We start from the raw sequence: 24375 nt of genomic DNA on the forward strand, positions 1-24375 counted from the left end.
AATGGTATAGCGGTAAAAGTCCATCAGTATCCTGGGACACAGGTGAGCTTTTTTCATGCTCTGCAGGAAATAAAGGCGCTGTTGCACCTTTTTGATCAGGTTGGAGGAGTTCAGGGACCAGGTGAGTTCCTCGGAAATGTGGACACCAAGGAATTTGAAGCTTGATACATGCTCCACTACAGCTCTGTTGATGCAGATGGGGATGTGAGTGTGGCTCCTAGCATGCCTGAAGTCCACAATGGTCTTCTGGGTGTTAAGGGCCAGGTTGTTGTCGGCACACCATGCGGCCAGGTGCTGGACCGAGGAAATTCTCTAGCCAGAGCACAGTGAATCTGTGGAATTCATTGCTACAGATGGTTATAAAGCCAAAGTCATTGAGTATATTTAACGCAGAGGTTGATAGGTTTTTGATTAATCCGCATGTCAAATGTTATGGGGAGAAGACAAAAGAATGGTGTTGAGAGGAAAAACAAATCAGCTTTGATGGAATAGTGGAGCAGACTCAAAGGGCTGAAGGGCCTAATTCTGCTCCTATGTCTTATGGTCTTACTTTGATGGAGGGCTAATATCTGCTACAAAAACTCCATAAACATATGGTGAAATTCACTCATCAATGTCCATGTCTGCAAATCCACATTCAATTATAATAAGAATGGGGAAACAATGTCATGGAAAAAGTACTAGGCCACCACCCAACAGAACATCCCCTTGATGCACTTACTATTATTTTTGGGCTTCATATTACGACTACGTTTTTCAGATATTTTCTTACTCTGAAATAAAACAACAGGTCATTAGAGTTTTGTCACTGGTTAGACTTATAATATAAATCATTCAACAAGAGCCATTCATTCATGGCTTCAAACCAAATTACAACCTTTGGTACCGACTACAGGAATCATATATTTCATTATACATTTATTTATTACTTGTTTACTTATCTCTATTGCCTTCCTTGTTTAAAAAACTTGAAAGGAATATGAATTTGATTAACCCTGGTATTCGGGACACATTTACTAAACTAATTAACTAATAAGGAAAACTAATTCTTAAATAATACAAACATGCATGGCATTCCCTTCCAGTTTAATAAATTAATTATCATTGACAAATTGAAAAACCCTTAAAGAGGTTTAATTAGTGTACTATATACAGTATTTACCTTAATAAAACAAACATGACTTGTACAGGTAGTAACCGATTCACACTTGATACCAATCTGTATTTTCTTCTTCTTTGTAGGCATTTTTTTTTTGGATTCAGGATTACTTTTCTCTACTCCAGTTTTGTAGATTATGAGATGACTGATGCCAATGAGACCAATTGGGAATTATGTACTTTTTCTAGAAGTTTCATGTTTAATGAATAACATTCATTTAATATAAAGTTAGTTCTAAATGTATTTGCAGCAAAAAGTGCTGTTATGTCAATGTTCATGCCAACATTCAAAGCTCTTTGATAGTTCTGCTAGCAATTCCTAATCTTTCTCTCAAAACATTTCAGCTATTTTAAGAAGAAAGTGTTAAACTCTCAAATTCGTTCTTAAAGCCAAAGATTTAGTTGTACATCTGTCCTCATCAGTCACTTTAACGATCACGAGTACTTCAAAGTAAAGCGATGCATAAACTTATTTAAATTACCACAATCATGCAAGCATTCTGGGCCGTTGCTCATGACTTATTTGCCTCTTTTTCTCTCAAAGATACTGTTGCTTCTTCTTGTCACTATTCCTAGCCACTCCTACAGTCATAAAAATATTTGCTTTAAGAGCACAGAACATTACAACACAAGAGGTCATTGAGCCCACAGTGTCCATAGTGAACATAATGCCAGATTAATCTAAACCCATCTAACCTGCACATGATCCATATCTCTCCATTCCTTGAATGTTCATGTGTTCATCTAATTGCCTCTTAAATGTGACCGTAATGTCTCTTTCCACCACCAGAACCTTGGCAGCATGCTCCAAGTACTCACCACACTTTGGAAAAAAAGAAAACTCATTCTGCACATCTCTTTTAAACTTTCCTCTTACCTTAAAGCTATGTCCTCTAGTATTTGGTATTTCGACCCTGGGAAAAGTCTCTGATTATCTACTCTGTCTCTGCCTTTTCTAACATTACTAACCTCTATCAGGTTGCCCTTCAACCTCTAATGCTTCAGAGAAAACAATCCAAGTTTGCCTAACCTCTCCTTATAACTAGATTCCTCAAATTCTTCTGATTTTCTAGAAATATTTGTCTGTTAGATCTCTCCTATCTTCCAAAACATTCATTCCCTTTTCTGACTGCTTAATGATACATTTGCCTTGTAAAATGTTCAACATACTAACAAGAAAAGATCCATTTAATAGGACTGCTACCAATTCAGTCCATGATTCCTTTCAGGTAGAAAGGTTCCTGCCACTTTAGGAGCTAACACTCAAACTAGGTGCTGTCCATCAGACTACATACCAAAACAACAAACAGTCCTCTGTACACATAAACATTCAAACAAGAAACAGTTCTATTTAGAATCTACTTGTTGGGGTCAATACAGCCTATATCACGTAATCTATATTAACACAACCTATATTTAGCCATTTGAAATGGTTTCATTAATTTTACAATTAGCATGATCAAAACAATCTATCCTTCTTAGTGAAGGAAGCAGAATCTACTTGCATTTCAAAGACCAGCTCAACAGAGACCTTAGCAATGGTTGTAAATGAAAAGATGGAATAAGTCATTACCGTGGAGATACACAAACAGCCATTATACCCAAAACAGAGTGTAGGGTTAGTGGCAGTATTCGCAGCTAATATTAACGAGAAAAAAGTGGAGCAAACTAGCATTCATATATACTGTACACATTCACACGCACACACACAAAAGCTGACACATGTTAACATTTTTAATTGCTATACAAGCTAAAGAAACTACATAGATGATGAATAAACACTTGAACATAGAACAGTACAGTACATGCCCTTCAGCACACAATGTTGTGCACTCTACATAAACTAACTCATTGATCAATATAAACTCCTACTTAGCCCACAACTTCCATTTTCCTTTCATCCATTTGCCTATTTAAGAGTCTTTTAAATGTCCCTAATGTATCAGGCTCAACCACTGACTCTGGCAGTGTAAAATACCTACTTCTGACATCCCCCGCCAAACTTCTCTCCACTCAGCTTAAAAGGGTATCCTCTGCTATTATCCATTGTTGCTCTGAGAAAAAGGTGCTGGCTGTCCACTCTATATATGTCTCTTATAATCTTATACACATCTATCAGTCTCTTATCACACTTCTCATCCTCCTTTGCTCCAAAGAAGAAAAACCCTAGTTCACTCAACTTTTCCCAATAAGACATGTTCTCGAACCCAGACAGCATTCTGGTAAATCTCCTCTGCATCACTTTCATAGCTACGAAGACAGTATGAAATGATTTGGAACAATTATCTGATTGCCCATTGGCAGAAACGTGTATCCACAAAAAAAATGTTTAAATATACAGGGTTAAGTAAAATAGTAAGGTCACCCACATTAAATATTAAAAGTCTACAACACGTTAGCCAGCACCTATAAAGAAGAGTGGCATTTTAGAAACAGACATCAAAGTTGCTAGTGAATGCAGCAGGCCAGGCAGCATCTCTAGGAAGAGGTACAGTCGACATTTCAGGCCGAGACCCTTCGTCAGGACTAACTGAAGGAAGAGTTAGTAAGAGCTTTGAAAGTGGGAGGGGGAGGGGGAGATCCAAAATGATAGGAGAAGACAGGTGGGGGAGGGATGGAGCCAAGAGCTGGATAGGTGATTGGCAAAAGGGATATGAGAGGATCATGGGACAGGAGGCCCAGGAAGAAAGACAAGGGGTGGGGGGGGGGGAACCCAGAGGATGGGCAAGGGATATAGTCAGAGGGACAGAGGGAGAAAAAGGAGAGTGAGAGAAAGAATGTGTGTATAAAAATAAATAACGGATGGGTACGAGGGGGAGGTGGGGCATTAGCAGAAGTTAGAGAAGCCAATGTTCATGCCATCAGGTTGGAGGCTACCCAGACGGAATATAAGGTGTTGTTCCTCCAACCTGAGTGTGGCTTCATCTTTACAGTAGAGGAGGCAGTGGATAGACATGTCAGAATGGGAATGGGATATGGAATTAAAATGTGTGGCCACTGGGAGATCCTGCTTTCTCTGGCCGACAGAGCGGAGGTGTTCAGCAAAGCGGTCTCTCAGTCTGCGTTGGGTCTCGCCAATATATAGAAGGCCACATCGGGAGCACCGGACGCAGTATATCACCCCAGCCAACTCACAGGTGAAGTGTCGCTTCACCTGGAAGGACTGTCTGGGGCCCTGAATGGTGGTAAGGGAGGAAGTGTAAGGGCATGTGTAGCACTTATTCCATTTACAAGGATAAGTGCCAGGAGGGAGATCAGTGGGGAGGGATGGGGGGGACGAATGGACAAGGGAGTCGCATAGGGAGCGATCCCTGCGGAAAGCGGGGGGGGGGGGGCGGGAGGGAAAGATGTGCTTAGTGGTGGGATCCCGTTAGAGGTGGTGGAAGTTACGGAGAATAATATGTTGGACCTGGAGGCTGGTGGGGTGGTAGGTGAGGACCAGGGGAACCCTATTCCTAGTGGGGTGGCGGGAGGATGGAGTGAGAGCAGATGTGCGTGAAATGGGGGAGATGCGTTTGAGAGCAGAGTTGATGGTGGAGGAAGGAAAGCCCCTTTCTTTAAAAAAGGAGGACATCTCCCTCGTCTTGGAATGAAAAGCCTCATCCTGAGAGCAGATGTGGCGGAGACGGAGGAATTGCGAGAAGGGGATGGCATTTTTGCAAGAGACAGGGTGAGAAGAGGAATAGTCCAGATAGCTGTGAGAGTCAGTAGGCTTATAGTAGACATCAGTGGATAAGCTGTCTCCAGAGACAGAGACAGAAAGATCTAGAAAGGGGAGGGAGGTGTTGGAAATGGACCAGGTAAACTTGAGGGCAGGGTGAAAGTTGGAGGCAAAGTTAATAAAGTTAACGAGCTCAGCATGTGTGCAGGAAGCAGCGCCAATGCAGTCGTCGATGTAGCGAAGGAAAAGTGGGGGACAGATACCAGAATAGGTACGGAACATAGATTGTTCCACAAAGCCAACAAAAACATTTTAGATATGTTTTATTTCTCAGAGCAATAAGTAACACTTGAGAAAATAACATTTTTGCCACTGAACTAAGCCTGAGAACACTCAAGGTGATCTCTGCTTCATTACTTTCTGATTCTGTTCGTTCTGCTGTGTATTTCCTGCATATGTTGTTTTATTTCATGTTTCCAAAACTTGCATATTTATACTGCTAAACATAGGCATATTTAATGTGATCAGAAAACATTTGGCTCATTTATTAATGAGAGCTGCTTGACAATAATCAACAGCAAAAAACAAAATTATTTCCTTCCACTTAATGGAAAAGTTTTTCTTTAATTTACTTTATTCAGCATGAATTTTGAAGTATTGTGCAACCTTTTATGGGCCACTGCCCCTGAGACCATATATAACATGTGATAACTGATCAAACAATAGTTATGATGGATTTGCACTTAAAGTTGACATCTGCTGTTTGACCTATTCCGAATTTCCACAAGTTTCTTGAAGCTTACAAAATCTGCAACTGTTTGCTTAGTCACAGTTTATGTTATTTAAGAAAGAGCCACATATACTTTTGCATATTTGAAAGTGAATTTCTCCATTCAGGTTTCCTGAGAACGTACCGTAAAGTTGATCAGCTTGACGTCATCCGAGTCTGAACTAGAATCATCCATGACTGTTGACCCTGAAAAAACATTTGCAGTGCCTTGAAAAAGTATTCAGTTCCCACAACTATTTTCACATTTTACTGTCTCAATTTCTAAATTAAAAAATATATTGAAGTAGGAATTTTGAACTACTCAACAAAACATTGTGTATGTCAAATCAAAAGAAAAATTCCAAAACTTGTCAACAATTTACTAAAAATTAAAAACCCAAATTGTGAGGCTGAAAAAGTATTATCCCTTTGTAATTACTATGCTAACTTTCCTCAGGTGCAATATTGTACAATACCTTACTAAAATCACCTAATTTGTTAATGTAGAAAGTTGGAGTCACCTGTTTTCAATGAATTTAGAAGGATAAATACCTCCCTTTCTCTCTCTAAGGTCCAACAGTATGGTAGATTTTCAACAGACCAAACCAAAATGAAGACAAAAACCATTCAAGTCATGTCAGGGAAATATTAATGAGAATCACAAATTTTGGGAATGGTTCAAGACCATCTCAAAGGCACTGAATGTGCCTTGGAGCTCAGTGCAGTCCATCATGAAAAAGTGGAGTGGAAAAATATGAAACTACAGCCCTACTGCCTAGGTCACGTCACCCTCTCTAAACGTAGTCACTGGAGAAGAATGGCACTTGTACGAGAGGCTAACGTGACACCTAGTCGCTCTGAATAAGCTGAGTAATCAGTAGCTGCAACTGGAGATCAAGTTCATGGCTCCACAATCTCCAAGGCTTCGCACAAAAAGGGAATTTATGGAAGAGCTGCAAAGACGCAGCCCTGGCTAAAAAAAAACATATCCCTGCCTATAAAGACTTCTCAAAGCGTCACTAAGAAGATACTGTAAAGAAGCGGAAGAAGGTCTTGTGGTCAGATGTGCCCAAAGTGGAACCTCTTGGCCTCAACGCTAAGCAGTACATGTAACATAAATCTCATACAGCACATCAGCCAGGTAACACCATTCCTAATGCAAAGTAGGGTGGAGGTAGCATCATGCTGTGGGGATGTTATGGGGACTGGAAATCTGGTCAGAATTAATGGGAAGATGAATGCTGCTAAATCCAGAGAGATCCTGGATAAAAATGTGCTAGCCTCTGCCAGAAATATTAAACTGGGGAGGAAGTTTGTCTTTTAGTAGGACAATGACCCAAAGCACACTGTCAGAGCAAACATAAATTGGTTTAAAGGAAGAAAATTCCTTGAATGGCTGGGTCAGAGTCCTCTACCTAATAAAGTGGCCACTGAGTGTAGGTTCATGCTCTTCTGTTTCTGCAGCCCATCCACTTCATCGTTTGATGTGTTGTGTGTTCAGAGATGCTCTTCTGCACACCACTGTTATGATGTGTGATTGAGTTACTGTCAGTTCCATGTCAGCCTGAACCACTATGCCCATTCTTCTCTGACCTCTCTCATTAACTGCCAATCACTGGATGTTTTGTTTTTCATTCTCTGTAAAATTTAGAGACTATTGTGTGTGAAAATCTCAGAGTAGCAGTTTCAAGATACTCAAACCAGCCCATCTGGCATCACAATTATTCATAGTTAAAGTCAGTAAAATCACATTTCTTCCCCATCTGATGTTTAGTCTGAACAACAACTGAACCTCTTGACGTGTTTACACAGAGTTCTTGTCACACGATTGCTGAATCAATATTTACATTAACGACCAGGTGTATCAGGCCACTGAACATATTTTGCATTTATAAATGACCAGGCAATGATTGTATAATATACAATATAGGTTTTTAACCTGACAGATGGGTTTCTACTCTTTTTCTCAATACTTCTTCACCTGTCTTCAGGTATGAAAAGAGTATCGGAAAAGAATGAGGTATAGGATAAATGGGTGGCTGAGAGATTGGAGCAGGGGCAGGGATTCAGGTTTCTGGATCATTGGGACCTCTTTTGGGGCAGGTGTGACCTGTACAAAAGGGACAGGTTGCACTTGAATCCTAGAGGGACCAATATCTTGGTGGGGAGGTTTGCTGAGGCTATTGGGAAAGAGTTTAAACTGGAATTGCTGGGGGGCGGGGGTGGGAACCGAGCTGATGAGACGGAAGAAGAGGCGGTTGGTTCACAAATAGAGAAAGCTTGGAGACAGGGCGAGAGGGAGGATAGGCAGGTGACAGAGAAGGGATGCACTCAGACCGTTGGTTTGAGATGTGTCTATTTTAATGCACGAAGCATCATGAACAAAGTGGATGAGCTTAGAGCGTGGATCAGTACTTGCAGCTATGATGTTGTGGCCATTAGAGAGACTTGGATGGCTCAGGGGCAGGAATGATTACTTCGAGTGCCAGGCTTTAGATGTTTCAGAAAGGACCAGGAGGGCGGCAAAAGAAGAGGGGGCGCGGTACCGTTGATCAGAGAAAGCGTCATGGCTGCAAAAAAAGGAGGAAGTCACGGAGGGATTGTCTACGGAGTCTCTGTGGGTGGAAGTTAGGAACAGGAACGGGTCAATAACAAAACCGGGTGTTTTTTTATAGACCACCCAATAGTAACAGGGACATTGAGGAGCAGATAGGGAGACAGATTCTGGAAAGGTGTTGCGGAGGTGGGAGATTTTAATTTCCCAAATATCGATTGGCCTCTCCCTAGAGTAGTGGTCGCCAACCTTTTTAAGCCCAAGATCCCCTACCTCAGCCTTAGTGAACGGCAAGATCGACCTACTAAATCGTTTAGAGAAAAAAACAGCTCAGATTGTACTTCCAACTTGAGGCCTTTTATTTGGGCTAATTGTATCTGAATTACACAAAATACTTTTGTCAAACTTTCAGATTAATTCAACCAAAAAAACCCTATAACTAACTTGCATATCAAACAGGCCATAGCTGTCTTCCTTTAAGAATATCACAATACGTCATACCTTTTGTAGTAACTTCTACTTTGAAAAAGGACCACTCGACAACTTCATGCCCAAAGGAACAACTTCATCTGGGATGGCAAAACCAACGCGGTGGAGGGGCTTATACACACGTGCAGAAAAGACTGGAAGTAAAACCCCACAACCCCAGAAACGACCTCTGTTTAAACAGTTTTCTGTAGCGGGAGTATCGCTATATTACCATTCTCCTAATTGGTATTAATTTATCTTTATAATGTTCACATTACAACACTTCTCCCCCTTTAAATTCCAACATTCCCCAAATGTAAAAGAACTGGGAAACAAAAAATAGTGGTGTCATTATCTTGCGTACCCCTGAAACTTACACTAGTGTCTCAGTAACAGTTTACCAATACAAAACACCTGAAAAACGTGGCAGATTCAAAATCCAGTCTAACAAAGGAAACTGTCCATTCGAATATTCAGTCTGTCAGGAGGTTTGCGAGGGCGCTGTGCTGCAATAGTTTGTTGACTTGCTGCCTGAGATAAAGAAACGAGGAGCATGAGGAACTGTCAGATGATGCGTGGCTACTGGATGTAGGGTTTCTGATAGACCTAACGGCTAAATTAAACGCACTTAACAGCGAGCTTATGGGAAAAGACCAACACCTGCCCCACGTGATAAGCTCAGTAAATGCGTTTAAGGCCAAGCTCGGTGTTTGGATTTCAAATTTAAAGAATGGGAGGCTGACACATTTTTCCAACTTGGAGAAACTGTTATAGGCCATCAAGGAAAAAAAAATGCTTTTCGCCCTGAGCAATACTGTGCTTACCTAGACAAACTGGCAATAGAGTTCGATGGGCGTTTTGGGAAGTTAAACATCATGAAAGATATTGCTGCATTTATTTCAAATCCATTTCTGCCGATCGATATAGACAGATAGCAGCCAAATTCCAGCAAGTATTTGGTGTGCCAAGTGATATTGAAATGGAAATAATTGATTTGCAAAATGACATCGAGCTTAAAGCAAGATCAAAGGACGGTGTCTTTTGGGGGCTTGTCAGTAGGGAAAAGTTTCCTCATCTCACCACATGTGCACTAAAAGTCAGTGCCTACTTCGGGTCAACTTATCTGTGTGAAATTGCATCTTCACAGATGAAAATTATTAAATCTAAGTACAGGAGTCGTTTTACTGACAGACACCTCACAAACTGTCTCAGAGTGGCTGTCTGTAGTTATGAGCCAAATTTCAGGGAACTAGCAGAAAGTATTCAGCCCCAGTCATCACACTGAGTGCAATAGTCAATTTTCATTCATTTATTTTTCGTGTTGAAATAAAATTAAATAATGACACTTAGAATTAAAGGTATTGTAATGTGAGCATTATAAAGATAAGTTAATACCAATTAAGATTGGTAACACCAATTAGAAATCTGGTCAAGAAGTATTGCTTTACCAATATAGCAATATTCCTGCTACGGAAAGCTGTTTGTAAACAGAGGTTGCGGGGTTTTACTTCCGGTCTTTTCTGCGCATGTGTGTGTGGTTTTGCCGTCCCAGATAAAGTTGTTTCTCTGGACATGAAGTTGTCTAGTGGTCCTTTTTCAAAGTAGAAGTTACTACATATGACTCACATATGCGCTCTAGGGGTAAAATTTGCTTTTGCATCAAAAGGTTTATTAGGCATAATGTATTTGTGTATGTATGTATGTATGTATGTATGTATGTATTTATTTATTTTCGGGATCTACTGGGAAAGTCTCAAAGATGGCCAGTCGATCACGATCGACTGGTTGGTGACCACTAGCCAAGAGCAAGGGGTTTAGATGGGGTGGAGTTTGTTAGGTGTGTTCCAGAAGGTTTCTTGACACAATATGTAGATAAGCCTACAAGAGGAGAGGCTGTACTTGATCTGGTATTGGGAAATGAACCTGGTCAGGTGTCAGATCTCTCAGTGGGAGAGCATTTTGGAGATAGTGATCACAATTCTATCTCCTTTACCAAAGCACTAGAGAGGAATAAGAACAGACAAACTAGGAAAGCGTTTAATTGGAGTAAGAGAAAATATGAGGCTATCAGGCAGGAACTTGGAAGCATAAATTGTGAACAGATGTTCTCAGGGAAATGTATGGAAGAAATGTGGCAAACGTTCAGGAGATATTTGCGTGGAGTTCTACATAGGTATGTTCCAATGAGACAGGGAAAGGATGGTAGGGTACAGGAACTGTGATGTACAAAGGCTGTTGTAAATCTAGTCAAGAAGAAAAACTTACAAAAGGTTCAAAAAAAACTAGATAATGATAGAGATCTAGAAGATTATAAGGCTAGCAGGAAGGAGCTTAAGAATGAAATTAGGAGAGCCAGAAGGGACCATGAGTAGGCCTTGGTGGACATGATTAAGAAAAACCCCAAGGCATTCTACAAGTATGAGAAGAGCAAGAGGATAACACGTGAAAGAATAGGACTAATCAAGTGTGACTGTGGAAAAGTGTGTATGGAACCAGAGGAGACAGCAGAGGTACTTAATGAGTATTTTGCTTCAGTATTCACTACGGAGAAGGATCTTGGTGATTGTAGGGATGACTTACAGCAGAAAGAAAAGCTTGAGCATATAGATATTAAGAATGAGGATGGGCTGGAGCTTTTGGAAAGCATCAAGATGGATAAGTCTCCGGGACCGTACGAGATGTACTCCAGGCTACCGTGGGAGGCAAGGGAGGAGATTGCTGAGCCTTTGGCGATGATCTTTGCATTATCAATGGAGATAGGAGAGGTTCCGGAGGATTGGAGGGTTGCGGATGTTGTTCCCTTATTAAAGAAAGGGAGTAGAGATAGCCCAAGAAATTATGGACCAGTGATTCTTACTTCAGTGGTTGGTAAGTTGATGGAGAAGATCCTGAGAGGCAGGTTTTATGAACATTTGGAGAGGTATAATATGATTAGGAATAGTCAGCATGGCTTTGTCAAAGGCAGGTCGTGCCTTACAAGCCTGATAGAATTTTTTCAGGATGTGACTAAACACATTGATGAAGGTGGAGTAGTAGATGTAGTGCATATGGATTTCAGCAAGGCATTTGATAAGGAGGCATGGGATCCAAGGGGACCTTGCTTTGTGGATCCCGAACTGGCTTGCCCACAGAAGGCAAAGAGTGGTTGTCGATGGGTCATATTCTGCATGGAGGTCAGTGACTAGTGGTGTGCCTCAGGGATCTGTTCTGGGACCCCTTCTCTTCGTGATTTTTATAAGTGATGTGGATGAGGAAGTGGAGGGATGGGTTAGTAAATTTGCTGATGACACAAAGGTTGGGAGTGTTGTGGATAGTGTGGAGGGCTGTCAAGAGGTCCCATTGACAGGATGCAAAATTGGGCTAAGAAGTGGCAGATGGAGTTCAACCCAAATAAGTGTGAGGTGATTCATTTTGGTAAGTCAAATATGACGGCAGAATATAGTATTAATGGTAAGACTCTTGGCAGTGTGGAGGATCAGAGGGATCTTGAGGTCAGAGTCCATAGGACACTCAAAGCTGCTGTGCAGGTTGATTCTGTGGTTAAGAAGGCATACAGTGCATTAGCCCTCATCAATCGTGGGATTGAGTTTAGGATCCAAGAGGTAATGCTGTAACTAAATACAGTAGGACCCCGGTCAGACCCCATTTGGAGTACTGTGCTCAGTTCTGGTCACCTCACTACAGGAAGGATGTGGAAACCACAGAAGGGGTGCAGAGGAGATTTACAAGGATGTTGCCTGTATTGGGGAGCATGCCTTATGAGAATAGATTGAGTGAACTTGGCCTTTTCCCCTTGGAGTGACGGAGGACGAGAGGTGACCTGATAGAGGCGTATAAGATGATGAGAGGCATTGATCCTGTGGATTGTCAGAGGCTTTTTCCCAGGTCTGAAATTGCTAGCACAAGAGGGCACAGTTTTAAGGTGCTTGGAAGTAGATACAGAGGAGATGTCAGGGGTAAGTTGTTTTTTTTTAAAAAACGCAGAGAGTGGTGAGTGTGTGGAATGGGCTGCCGGCGACGCCGGTGGAGGCAGATACGATAGGGTCTTTTAAGAGACTCCTGGATAGGTACATGGAGCCTAGAAAAATAGAGGGCTATGTGTAATCGTAGGTAATTTCTAAGGTAAGGTAAGGACATGTTCGGCACAGCATTGTGGGCAGAAGGGCCTGTATTGTGCTGTGCTGTAGGTTTTCTATGTTCTATGACCAGTGACAGGAAATGAAATTAGATCAAAAGAATTTATTTGCAGATAATAATAACACTTGATTGTGAAATCTTGGTTAATTAGATGAAGAGCAAATTTTGATGGTACAATCAGAAATAATAATTTTAACTACAATTGTGATGCAATAAATTCATCATATTATATCCTTTAAAAATGAGGAAGCCTGTTTGAATGGTAATAGTCGAACATGCAGGTGTGAAAGCTGGAAAGTGTCAAATGAGCGGTAAAAGTATGCAGTTGGCTGATACTCAGTACTGATTTTTACACAGAGAACACTCATGCAAGAGACATAGAACCAAATGTTAAAGAAAAGAATCCAGAATATTCTGAATGACAAACAAGTGCAAGAGCAGTGCACCTCAGGCTTAGAAGTAACAAGTATACAAGATGATTATTCACAATGAGTTGATTCTAGCTCCTCGAAGGATTACTCTTTTAGAAAAAAAATGACGTGATGCAATCATAGTGCTATAACATTACAACACTGCATGACAAATGGTGTGCTTGTATTCTACTTTATGTTTACTTATAGTTGAATAAAATCTATTCTTTTCCACAGATATTCATATTATAAGAAATTGGTCATACTGTTAAAGCTTGATTTTAAATTAAGGCAACACTCACAATATGCTGGAGGAACTCAGCAGGTCAGGCAGCGTCAGTGGAAAGGATGAGTCGACGTTTCGGGCCAGAACCCTTCATCAGGACTGAAGAAAGAAGGTGGGGGAGGGTTGGAAGAAGGCTTGTAGTTTCAGCTGAAAAACCAGTAATTTGAAAAACAAAGGGGTGGGGGAGAGGAAGCAGGAACGTCATAGGCAGGAAAACAATGGGTAGTAGAAGGAGGCAGAACCATGAGGGAGGTGATAGGCAGCTGGGGGGGGGGGCAGAATGAAATAGGGATAGAGGAAGGGATGGGGAAGGAATTACCGGAAGTTCTGGCTCAGAACGTTGACTCATCCTTTCCACTGATGCTGCCCGACCGGCGTATTGTGAGTGTTGCTCTGATCCCAGCATCTGCAGATTATTTTGTGTTTTTGATTTTAAATTAATGTTCTCTTCACTGTGTAAGTGAAGAGAGAAATAATTAAAGGTCACGGTGAAATTCTTGAAGTCATTCATAATTGCTATGGCCAAACAGTAATATCAATCATGAGTCATTCAACTAAAAAATATCCAATTTTAAAAATTAATTCTCAGAATCTTGACATCACTATCCTTCAGATTAGGGTACTCCCAGAGTGCTGTTGTGGAGGAAGTTTTAAGATTTTGACAAATCGACAATGAATAAGTGGCAATATATCTGTAAGTCAAGATAGTGTGCAACTTGGAGGGGACTCTGAATATGGCTGTGCACCAATCAACTCTTGTCCTTGCCTTTCTTGATGATAGAAATCTTGGGTTTGGGAGGTTCAACTGAAGTAGCCTGGGCACATAAATGCCATGTTTTTTTAACGGATGGGGCACACTGTAGCCACTTGGCATCATTAATGGAAGGATACAATGCTTAATATGGTTGATGCCAGTTTTCCCTGAATCCAGACAAGTAGAGAACATTTCATCATGCCCTTGCCTAAGAGATAGTGGAAAAGCTATTAGAGTATGAGGAGGAGAGTTACGTGAGGCTGGAGATCCAGCCCCTTAAAATACAATATTGTTCTGTGACTGGTCCATCTGGGATGCTTGTGATGGAGAACTCAGTACTGGCAAGTAGGTGGCTAGACAACATTTTGATGGAGAGAGACACTTGCGAACCAGATGGTTTATTTTTGCAGAACAATCTGGTAGTTTTAATGATCAATGGGTTAGTGTCTTTCCCCCAAAATTCCAGATTATTTACAGCTACATAAACCCCTTCAGGATGTCAGCTAATTAAATAGACCTAGATGCAAGGTATACACAAATCAATCTTCTACAAACAGCAGCAGACCACCAATATTAGTGCAGATAATCTACTGCTGAAAATTTGGCAGCGGGGAATTTGCTGTTTTATGCAGCTGTGTTGTAATTTCCAGCATCTAATCAAAACAGTCTAGATGACATTAGAATGTTAAACAAGTGACTGAGCAAGAACACACTACTAGGCTGACATTCTCAAAACGTTATCAGATAGGCTAACTGATGACATTTATAAAGATGATCTCAGCTGCAGTTCACCTTCAAACATCTCGGGCAATAGGACTGTAATGCATAAAATGACAAACCAATGTCTGATTTATCGCAGCCTCTGAGGTTCACAACATCACTTTCAGCCAATTCAACTCTGTTTACATGAATAACACGTACAGATCTGACAATAAACCAAGCAACACACCTGAACAAATTATTGGCTTTGAAGCACATAACTTGTGACCCAAAGCAATTTATTAGTCAGATGAAAGAGTCCAGATCCTGGATCTCCTTAACCGACAACACTACCGAAGTAGCTTTACCAGGACTGTCATAGTTCTAAGTGATTTTCTCAAGCTAAATTAGATATGGACAACCAATGACACCCATCATAGTGATATCCCTTGCCACAAATATGAATATATAAAAATTAGCTACAATCTGCCCAACTATCATTAAATCCATAGCCATCAATATTTTGTGAGCATGGGCAAAGTCAGGATGAGCATTGACCAGATACCCATCTAGACCAATAAATATATTGGTTACGTAATCATACTATTTTCCTAACTTTCAAAAAAATATTTCTACTATTTACTGTGTTAAAATTAAAAATGTAATAAATCTATTCATTAACCTGGATGGCAGCAACTCTCAAGAAACATGTTATTGGCCAATGGATCATCTGGAAATCTTAAACAACAGGAATTCTGCAGACGCTGGAAATTCAAGCAACACACATAAAAGTTGCTGGTGAACGCAGCAGGCCAGGCAGCATCTCTCGGAAACATAGAAACATAGAAAATAGGTGCAGGAGTAGGCCATTCGGCCCTTCGAGCCTGCACCGCCATTTATTATGATCATGGCTGATCATCCAACTCAGAACCTCGCCCCAGCCTTCCCTCCATACCCCCTGACCCCCGTAGCCACAAGGGCCATATCTATCTCCCTCTTAAATATAGCCAATGAACTGGCCTCAACTGTTTCCTGTGGTAGAAAATTCCACAGATTCACCACTCTCTGTGTGAAGAAGTTTTTCCTAATCTCGGTCCTAAAAGGCTTCCCCTCTATCCTCAAACTGTGACCCCTCGTTCTGGACTTCCCCAACATCAGGAACAATCTTCCTGCATCTAGCCTGTCCAATCCCTTTAGGATCTTATACGTTTCAATCAGATCCCCCCTCAATCTTCTAATTACAACTGCAGTAGTACCTCCCTGCTCCTGTACTCGAATCCTCTCGCTATAAATGCCAGCATACCATTCGCCTTTTTCACTGCCTGCTGTACCTGCATGCCCACTTTCAATGACTGGTGTATAATGACATCCAGGTCTCGTTGCACCTCCCCTTTTCCTAATCGGCCACCATTCAGATAATAATCTGTTTTCCTATTTTTGCCACCAAAGTGGATAACTTCACATTTATCCACATTAAATTGCATCTGCCATGAATTTGCCCACTCACCCAACCTATCCAAGTCACTCTGCATCCTCTTAGCATCCTCCTCACAGCTAACACTGCCACCCAGCTTCGTGTCATCCGCAAACTGGAGATGCTGCATTTAATTCCCTCATCCAAGTCATTAATATATATTGTAAACAACTGGGGTCCCAGCACTGAGCCTTGCGGTACCCCACTAGTCACCGCCTGCCATTCTGAAAAGGTCCCGTTTATTCCCACTCTTTGCTTCCTGTCTGCTAACCAACTCTCCACCCACACCAATACCTTACCCCCAATACTGTGTGCTTTAAGTTTGCACACTAATCTCCTGTGTGGGACCTTGTCAAAAGCCTTCTGAAAATCCAAATATACCACATCCACTGGTTCTCCCCTATCCACTCTACTAGTTACATCCTCAAAAAATTCTATGAGATTCGTCAGACATGATTTTCCTTTCACAAATCCATGCTGACTTTGTCCGATGATTTCACCGCTTTCCAAATGTGCTGTTATCACATCCTTGATAACTGACTCCAGCAGTTTCCCCACCACCGACGTTAGGCTAACCGGTCTATAATTCCCCGGTTTCTCTCTCCCTCCTTTTTTAAAAAGTGGAGTTACATTAGCCACCCTCCAATCCTCAGGAGCTAGTCCAGAATCTAACGAGTTTTGAAAAATTATCATTAATGCATCCACTATTTCTTGGGCAGGGCATGATGAGTCCTGATGAAGGGTCTCGGCCTGAAACGTCGACTGCACCTCTTCCGAGAGATGCTGCCTGGCCTGCTGCGTTCACCAGCAACTTTTGTGTGTGTTATCTGGAAATCTTACATGGATTTAAAAGTTCCAGTGACTATGGGGAGAGCCGGGCAGTTTTTCCAACTAGTGCATGTATAGTAGATGCTGCCAGCATTAAAATTTAAAAAAGAAAGACAATTTTTTTCATTGAGTGAGAGAAAGCTGTGGTGAGTATACAGGTGCATATAAAATTATGAAGATACCTTGACAGAATAAAAAGGAAGAATTTACTTCACGTAGCAGAAAACAAGCCAGGAAGCACACAGTTAAAGTAACTGGCAGAAAGATTACAGGGAGAAAATCCTTTTTACAGCTGTTAAGGGGGCTAGAACTCACCGCCTGAACAGATGGTAAAGGCAGAAACTCTGACCATATGACAGACGTATCAGACAAAAACAGATCTAAAAGGCTACCGATCTTATACAGATATAAACAAAACTGAACAAACAGCATCTTGTTCCATAGATTTTCCAAGGTTCAGAAGTGTGTGGCAAGGATCCCTTCCTGTGCAGTTGGAACTCTCTCTCGAAGTATCATGAAAACTGCTCTGCTACTGAGGGCACCTTTCATAGGTCTATGAGGGCTCCATCAGAGTGTGGCAGGTGGCAAACAGGGAAGCGAGTGGAGTGGAGCATCTCCTTCAGAAAGGTGGCAATGACTGCGCCGTCCAAGGGGACCCGGGCAGCCGCAATGGGGTTTGGGGTTGTGGGCGAAACGGATGCTTCCTCTGACGGCAGCCTTGATCGACAATAAAAGGCCGGCCCGGGGGGAGCAAAACGGAGGACTGCGCTCGCCAAGCGGCGGGCGGAGGTGCTACCCGAAGACCCCCTCCCTGCCGCCCGGTCCGAACCGCGGCACCGAAGGTCACTCACCCCCCCGCCTCCGCTGTCAGAATCGCCAACCGCCTCTGTCACGTCGCCCGCGATGGCACGCAACGTCACTTCCGACCTCAAATACGTTTCCGCACCCTGGCGTTGACGTCACATACCCGCTCCCCGGACAAGGTGGCGTGTTGACGTAGGGTTGCTCCGACCGGCAGCTTTGTCCCTGTCTTGACACCGACCCCTGCGGATCTCCACTAGTCTCTGGCATCAATCCTGAAAAGTACCTCTAAATCCCCACTCTCAGTCAGCCATCTTCAGCCCGTGCTAGTACACCTCTTAACACCATGGGATCCTGTTCAGCAGTTAGACTTCGTAGGACTATCTATCCCAGCATTCCTCATTTCGTAAGGATCATCCCTGCTGTGATGCCCTTTATTGCAAAATCAGGACTGATTTGCAATTGGTTAAAGGCCATTCTGCGGCAGATTTGTAGAGCAAATAAGGTAAGACAATGGCAGAGGGTTTCTTCACGCCCAGGGAGTGACACGAAGGCAGTGTGACTAGTCAGGCGAAATACCCCTGAGTTTACACACACTTACAGAAACACCTGCCTGACTTTGACAGCATCTTACTCACTGGCAAATAATTAGGTACATAAAAATCAACTTAAGAGTAGAAAATAATTCAAAGACATTGATCTACAAAGAGTGCCTTTCTGAAACCTGTGCCCATGTCCAAATCGCAATGTAAATTTTATTACTAAAGTACAGTACATATATGCCACCATATACAGCCCTGAGATTAATTTTCTTGTTGGTACACGTAGCAAATCTATAAAATAGTAACTATAACAGGATCAATGAAAAATCAAACAGAGTGCACAAGACAATAAAACAGTGCAAATGCAAGTTTAAATAAATAGCCATAAATTATGAGATAAAGAGTCCATAAAGTGAGACCATTGGTTGCAGAAACATTTCAGTGATGAGGCAAGTGAGTGTAGTTATCCCCTTTTATTCAAGAGCGTGATGATTGAGGGGTAGTAACTGCTCTTGAAGCTGGTGGTGAGAGTCCTGAGGCACTCGTACCTTTTATTTGATGGCAGCAGCAAGAAGAAAGCATGACCTGGGTGATAGGGATCTCCGATAATTGATGTTGCTTTCCTGCGACAGCATTTCATGTAGATGTGCTCAGTATTTGGCGGGGGGGGGGGCGGGGTTGCATATACTGGGCAGAATCCACTACCTTTCGTAGAATTTTCGGAAGGTGTAGACATAGGATTGGAAGGTGTAGAGTATCTATGGGTTGAGTTAAGAAATGGCAAGGGTAAAAGGACCCTAATGTCAGTTGTATACAGGCCTCCAAATAGCAGCCGGGATGTGGATTACAAATTACAGCAGGAGATAGAAAACGTGTAAAAGGGCAGTGTCATGATAATCGTTGGGGATTTTAACATGAAAGTGGTTTGGGTAAAGCAGGCCAGCACTGGACTGCAAGAGAGAGAATTTGTAGAATGTCTAAGGGATGGCTTTTTAGAACAGCTTGTTGTTGAGCCCACTAGGGGATCAGCTGTGCTGGATTGGGTGTTGTGCGATGATCCATTGGTTAAGGAACAGTGATCACAATATGATCGAGTTCACTTTAAAATTTGAGAAGGAGAAACTAAAACCCAATGTGTTGGTATTTCAGTGGAATAAAGGAAACTACAATGGCATAAGAGCGGAACTGGGCAGAGTTGACTGGAAGGGGACCCTAGCAGGAAGGAAAGCAGAGCAGTAATGGTTGGAGTTGCTGCAAAAAATGAGGGAAGTGCAAGACAGATATATTCCAAACAAGAAATTTTCAAATGGACGAAGGACACTACCATGGCTGACAAATGAGGTCAGAGCCAAAGACCAAGAAAAGGAGAGGGCATACAAGGAAGCCAGAGCTGGTAGGAAGATAGAGGATAGGGAAGCTTTTAAAAAATTGCAGAAAGAAAAGATGAATTATGAAAGGAAGCTGGCGGCTAATATTAAAGAGGACACTAAAAGCTTTTTTAAGTATATAAAGGGTAAAAGAGAGTTGAGGATAGATATAGGACTGGTAGAAAATGACGTTGGAGATATTGTAATGAGAGACTCAGAAATGGCAGAGGAACTGAATGCGTATTTTGCATCAGTCTTCACAGTGGAAGACATCTGCAGTATACCGGACATTCAAGAGTGTCGGGGAAGTGAAGTAGGTGCAGTGAAAATTATGACTGAGAAGGTACTCAGGAAGCTTAATGGTCTGAGGCTGGATAAATCTCCTGGACCTGATGGAATGCAGCCTTGGGTTCTGAAGGAAGTAGCTGGAGAGATTGTGGAGGCGTTAACTATGATCTTTCAAGAATCGACAGATGCGGGCATTGTACTGTGGATGACTGGAAAATTGCAAATGTTAATCCGATATTTGAGAAGGGTGAGAGACAGCAGAAGGGAAACTGTAGACCTGTTAGCCTGACGTCAGTGGTTGGGAAGTTGTTGGAATCGACTGTAGGGATGAGATTATGGAGTACCTGGAGGCACATGACAAGGTAGGCCAAAGCCAGCTTGGTTTCCTGAAAGGAAAATCCTGCCAGACAAACCTACTGCAATTTTTTGAGGAAATTACAAGCAGAGTAGACAAAGGAGATGCAGTAGATGTGGCGTACATGGATTTTCAGAAGGCCTTTGACAAGGTGCTGCACATGAAGCTCCTTAGCAAGATAAGAGCCCATGGAATTACAGGGGAGTTACTAGCATGGGTGGAGCATTAGCTGATTGACAGAAACCAGACAGTGGGAATAAAGGGATCCTACTCTGGCTGGCTGCTGGTTACCAGTAGAGTTTTACAGGAGTCGGTGTTGGGGCTGCTGCTTTTTACGATGTATGTCAATGACTTGGACTATGGGACTAATGGATTTGAGGCTAAATTTGCCGAAGATACAAAGATAGGTGGAGGACCTGGTCATGTTGAAGAAACAGGGAGCCTGCAGAGAGACTTAGATAGTTTAGGGGAATGAAAATTCCCCTAAAGTAGCAAATGAAATAACAATGTCGGAAAGTGTATGGTCGTGCAATTTGGTGGAAGGAATAAATGGGCAGACTATTATTTAGATGGGGAGAGAATTCAAAATGCAGAGATGCAAAGGGACTTGGGAGTCCTTGTGCAGGATACCCTAGAGGTTAACCTGTAGGTTGAGTCGGTGGTGAAGAAGGCGAATGCAATGTTGGCATTCATTTCTAGAAGTACAGAATATAAGAGCAGGGATGTGATGTTGAGGCTCTGTAAGGCATTCGTGAGACCACACTTGGAGTATTGTGTGCAGTTTTGGGGTCTTTATTTTAAAAAGGATATACTGACAATGGAGAAGGTTCAGAGAAGATTCATGAGAATGTTTCCAGGATTAAAAGGGTTTCCATATGAGGAACGCCTCGCAGCTCGTGGGCTGTATTCCCTGGAGTTCAGGAGAATGACAGGGGATCTCATAGAAACATTCTGAATGTTAAAAGGCCTGAACAGATTAGATATGGCAAAGTTATTTCCCATGGTAGGGGAGTCTAGGACAAGAGGGCCATAACTTCAGGATTGAAGGACATCCATTTAGAACAGAGATGCGGAGAAATTACTTTAGTCAGAGAGTGGTAGATCTGTGGAATTTGTTGCCACGAGCAGTTGTGAAGGCCAAGTCAACAGGTGTATTTAAGGCAGAGATAGATAGGTTCTTGATTAGCCAGGGCATCAAAGGGTATGGGGAGAAGGCAGGGGAGTGGGGATTACTGGAAGAATTGGATCCGCCCATGATTGAATGGCGGAGCAGACTCAATGGGCCAAATGGCCTACTTCTGCTCCTATATCTTATGGTCTTTCCAGTCAAAAGCATTGGTGTTTTCATACTAGGCCGTGATGCAGCCAATCAATATATTCTCCACTAAACATCCATAGAAGTTTTATCAAAGTTTTAGATGTCATGCTGAATCTCCGCAGACTCCTAAGGAAGTAGATGCGTTGTTGTACTTTCTTCGCAATGCTGGGTCCAGAACAGCTCCAATGAAACAGTAACACCCAGGAATTTAGAATTGCTAACCATCTCCACCTCTGATCCTCCAATGAATTCTGGTTTATGGGCCTTTAGTTTCCCTCTCCTAAAGTCTATAATCAGTTCCTTGGTCTTGCTGACATTGAGAGATTCTTGTTACAAGTTTCTGATCCCCTTCCTGTTTCCTGATTCATCACCACCCACAACAGTGTTGACATCAGCTATTAGCACTGTAACATTTTAGAAACAAACCATCAGCAAGAGATTTCACACTGAGTCTGGTTTTGATGTTAAAACCACTATTTTTATTAGTAACTACTTATAATATAGTAACTCAACCAAGATCAACTAAAATTAACAGTGTTATGTGTATATATGTGTGCAAATATAACTCCCAAACTATTGAGGGGAACAAGGCTTAGAGTCTTGAGATGGTAAAGTAGGAAAGTTCAGTAATCCACGTGATAAATGATGGGAGAGAGATATTTGTAATCTACATTGTAATGGAGAGAGAAGGTAAGTATGAAGTATTCCACAGGTTCCACACAGGTAAAACGAGATAACAATTGCCGTAGATCTTGTCTATCGTGACGTTCCAAATCCACATATGAATTATCACCGAAAGTAACCTGTCACAGGAATATCATTTTCCAGTGGTTACCACACAACATACCCAGGCAAGGGCTACAAAAGTGGTCCCGCAAGATACCCCAAAAAATCCACTCCTATGGATTGTACGAAATGAGAGTCACACATTCGTTATGCACTCCATGCCGATGTTTAACCCACCCTTGTGGGCATAAGGGAGTTCCAAGCCCCAGCTGTGACAAGCTGAAGTTACTGGCTTCCTCTGTGTGTGTGTGTGTGTGTGTCTCTCTGTCTCTCTCTCTCTCTCCCTCTCCCTCCCCTGTCCCTCTCTCTCCCCCTCTCTCCCTCCTCCCCCCTCTCTCTCTCCTCCCCCTCTCTCTCTCCTCCCCCCTCCCTCTCTCCCTCCTCTCCCCTCCCTCTCTCCCTCCCCTGAAGGTCGCTCTTTGTATATGAGTTTAAGTTCGCAGCAGCCTGTGACTGATGTCACAGTCCCACCTCACTTAGACACTCTTAAAGTGACAGAAAACGAAACCTGTGGGTTCGTAACACAGCCGACTTGAATAAGGCATTGGAGCTGTGCTTAGCCACACCGTCATAGGTGTAAAGTGTGTAGAGCAGGGGACTAAGCACACAACCTTGTGGTGCACCTGTGCTGATAGAGATCATGGGGGAGATGTTGTTGCCAGTCCAAACTGACTGAGGTCTACAAGGAAGGAAATCCAAAATCCATTGCACAAGCAGGTACCTTCTTGGAGCTTATTGATCAATTTTGAGGGGGTGATGGTATTAAATGACGAGCTGTAGTCAATCTTTTATTTGTGAATGTACCCATAGAATCATATAGTGTAGAAACAGGTCCTTTGGTTGAACAGTCCATGATACACCATCAAAACTAATTCCATTTCCCACCTTGTGACCTATAACCTTCTAAACCTTTCCAATCCATGTACCTGCCCAACTGTCTTTTAAAAGTTGGTCCAATGAAGGGTCTCAGCCTGAAACATCAACTGTTTATTCCTCTCCATAGATGCTGACTGGTGTACTCATTTCCTATGGTCTTCTATGTGTATTGTTGAAGATTTCCAGTATCCACAGAGTCTTTTGTGTTTTAAAAGCTGATATTGTATAAAAAAATATTTTTATACAAATGGTGGTATCTATTGTGGGATGAACTTTCAGTGGAAGTAGGTGTGATGACTACTTGTTCCTACACCTGTTAGCGTGCATTCTCCAGATACTTATCACCCTGACAGGTGTTATGTAACAAGTACTCGTCACACCTACTTCCACTGACAGTTCATTCCACAAGGACACCACAGAGGAAACCATTGCTCTCAAAAATAAACTTTGCTGCACGTCTTAGGTTTGCAAAAGACCACCTGGACATTCTATAATGCTTCTGGGGCTATTTTCTGTGGACAGATGAGACAAAAGTTGAACTTTTTGGCAGAAATGCACATTGCTATGTTTGGAGGAAAAAGGGCACTGCAGACCAACACCAAAACCTCATCGCAACTACTGTATGAAGCATGGTGGAAGGAGCATCATGGTTTGGGGCTGCTTTGCTGCCTCGGGACCTTGAGAGCTTGCAGTCACTGAGGAAACAATGAATTCAAAATTGTATCAAGGCATTTTACGGGAGAATGTCAGGATAGCAGTCTGTCACCTGAAGCTCAATAGAAGCTGGATAATGCAACAAGACAATGATCTGAAAAACAAGAGAAAATCAACAACAGAATGATTT

General features: G+C 42.2%; 1 protein-coding gene across 3 annotated transcripts in view; it reads right to left on the reverse strand.

Moving 5' to 3' along the window:
• ttc3 (tetratricopeptide repeat domain 3) overlaps nt 1-18261 on the reverse strand; it is a 141149-nt gene extending 122888 nt beyond the window's left edge. For 2 of the 3 annotated variants that reach the window (XM_072260010.1, XM_072260009.1), the window contains exons 1-3: nt 18050-18156; nt 5734-5795; nt 722-773 (exon numbers count right to left, since the gene is read on the reverse strand). In XM_072260010.1, coding sequence (XP_072116111.1) covers nt 722-773; nt 5734-5784 — 103 coding nt within the window. In that variant the 5' untranslated portion in view covers nt 5785-5795; nt 18050-18156. The other variant, XM_072260011.1, reaches the window with a different exon arrangement.
• Nucleotides 18262-24375: the final 6114 nt, after the last annotated feature.

This window comes from Mobula birostris, chromosome 6 (genome assembly GCF_030028105.1).
Source record: "Mobula birostris isolate sMobBir1 chromosome 6, sMobBir1.hap1, whole genome shotgun sequence".
In the NCBI taxonomy this organism is placed as follows: Eukaryota; Metazoa; Chordata; class Chondrichthyes; order Myliobatiformes; family Myliobatidae; genus Mobula; species Mobula birostris.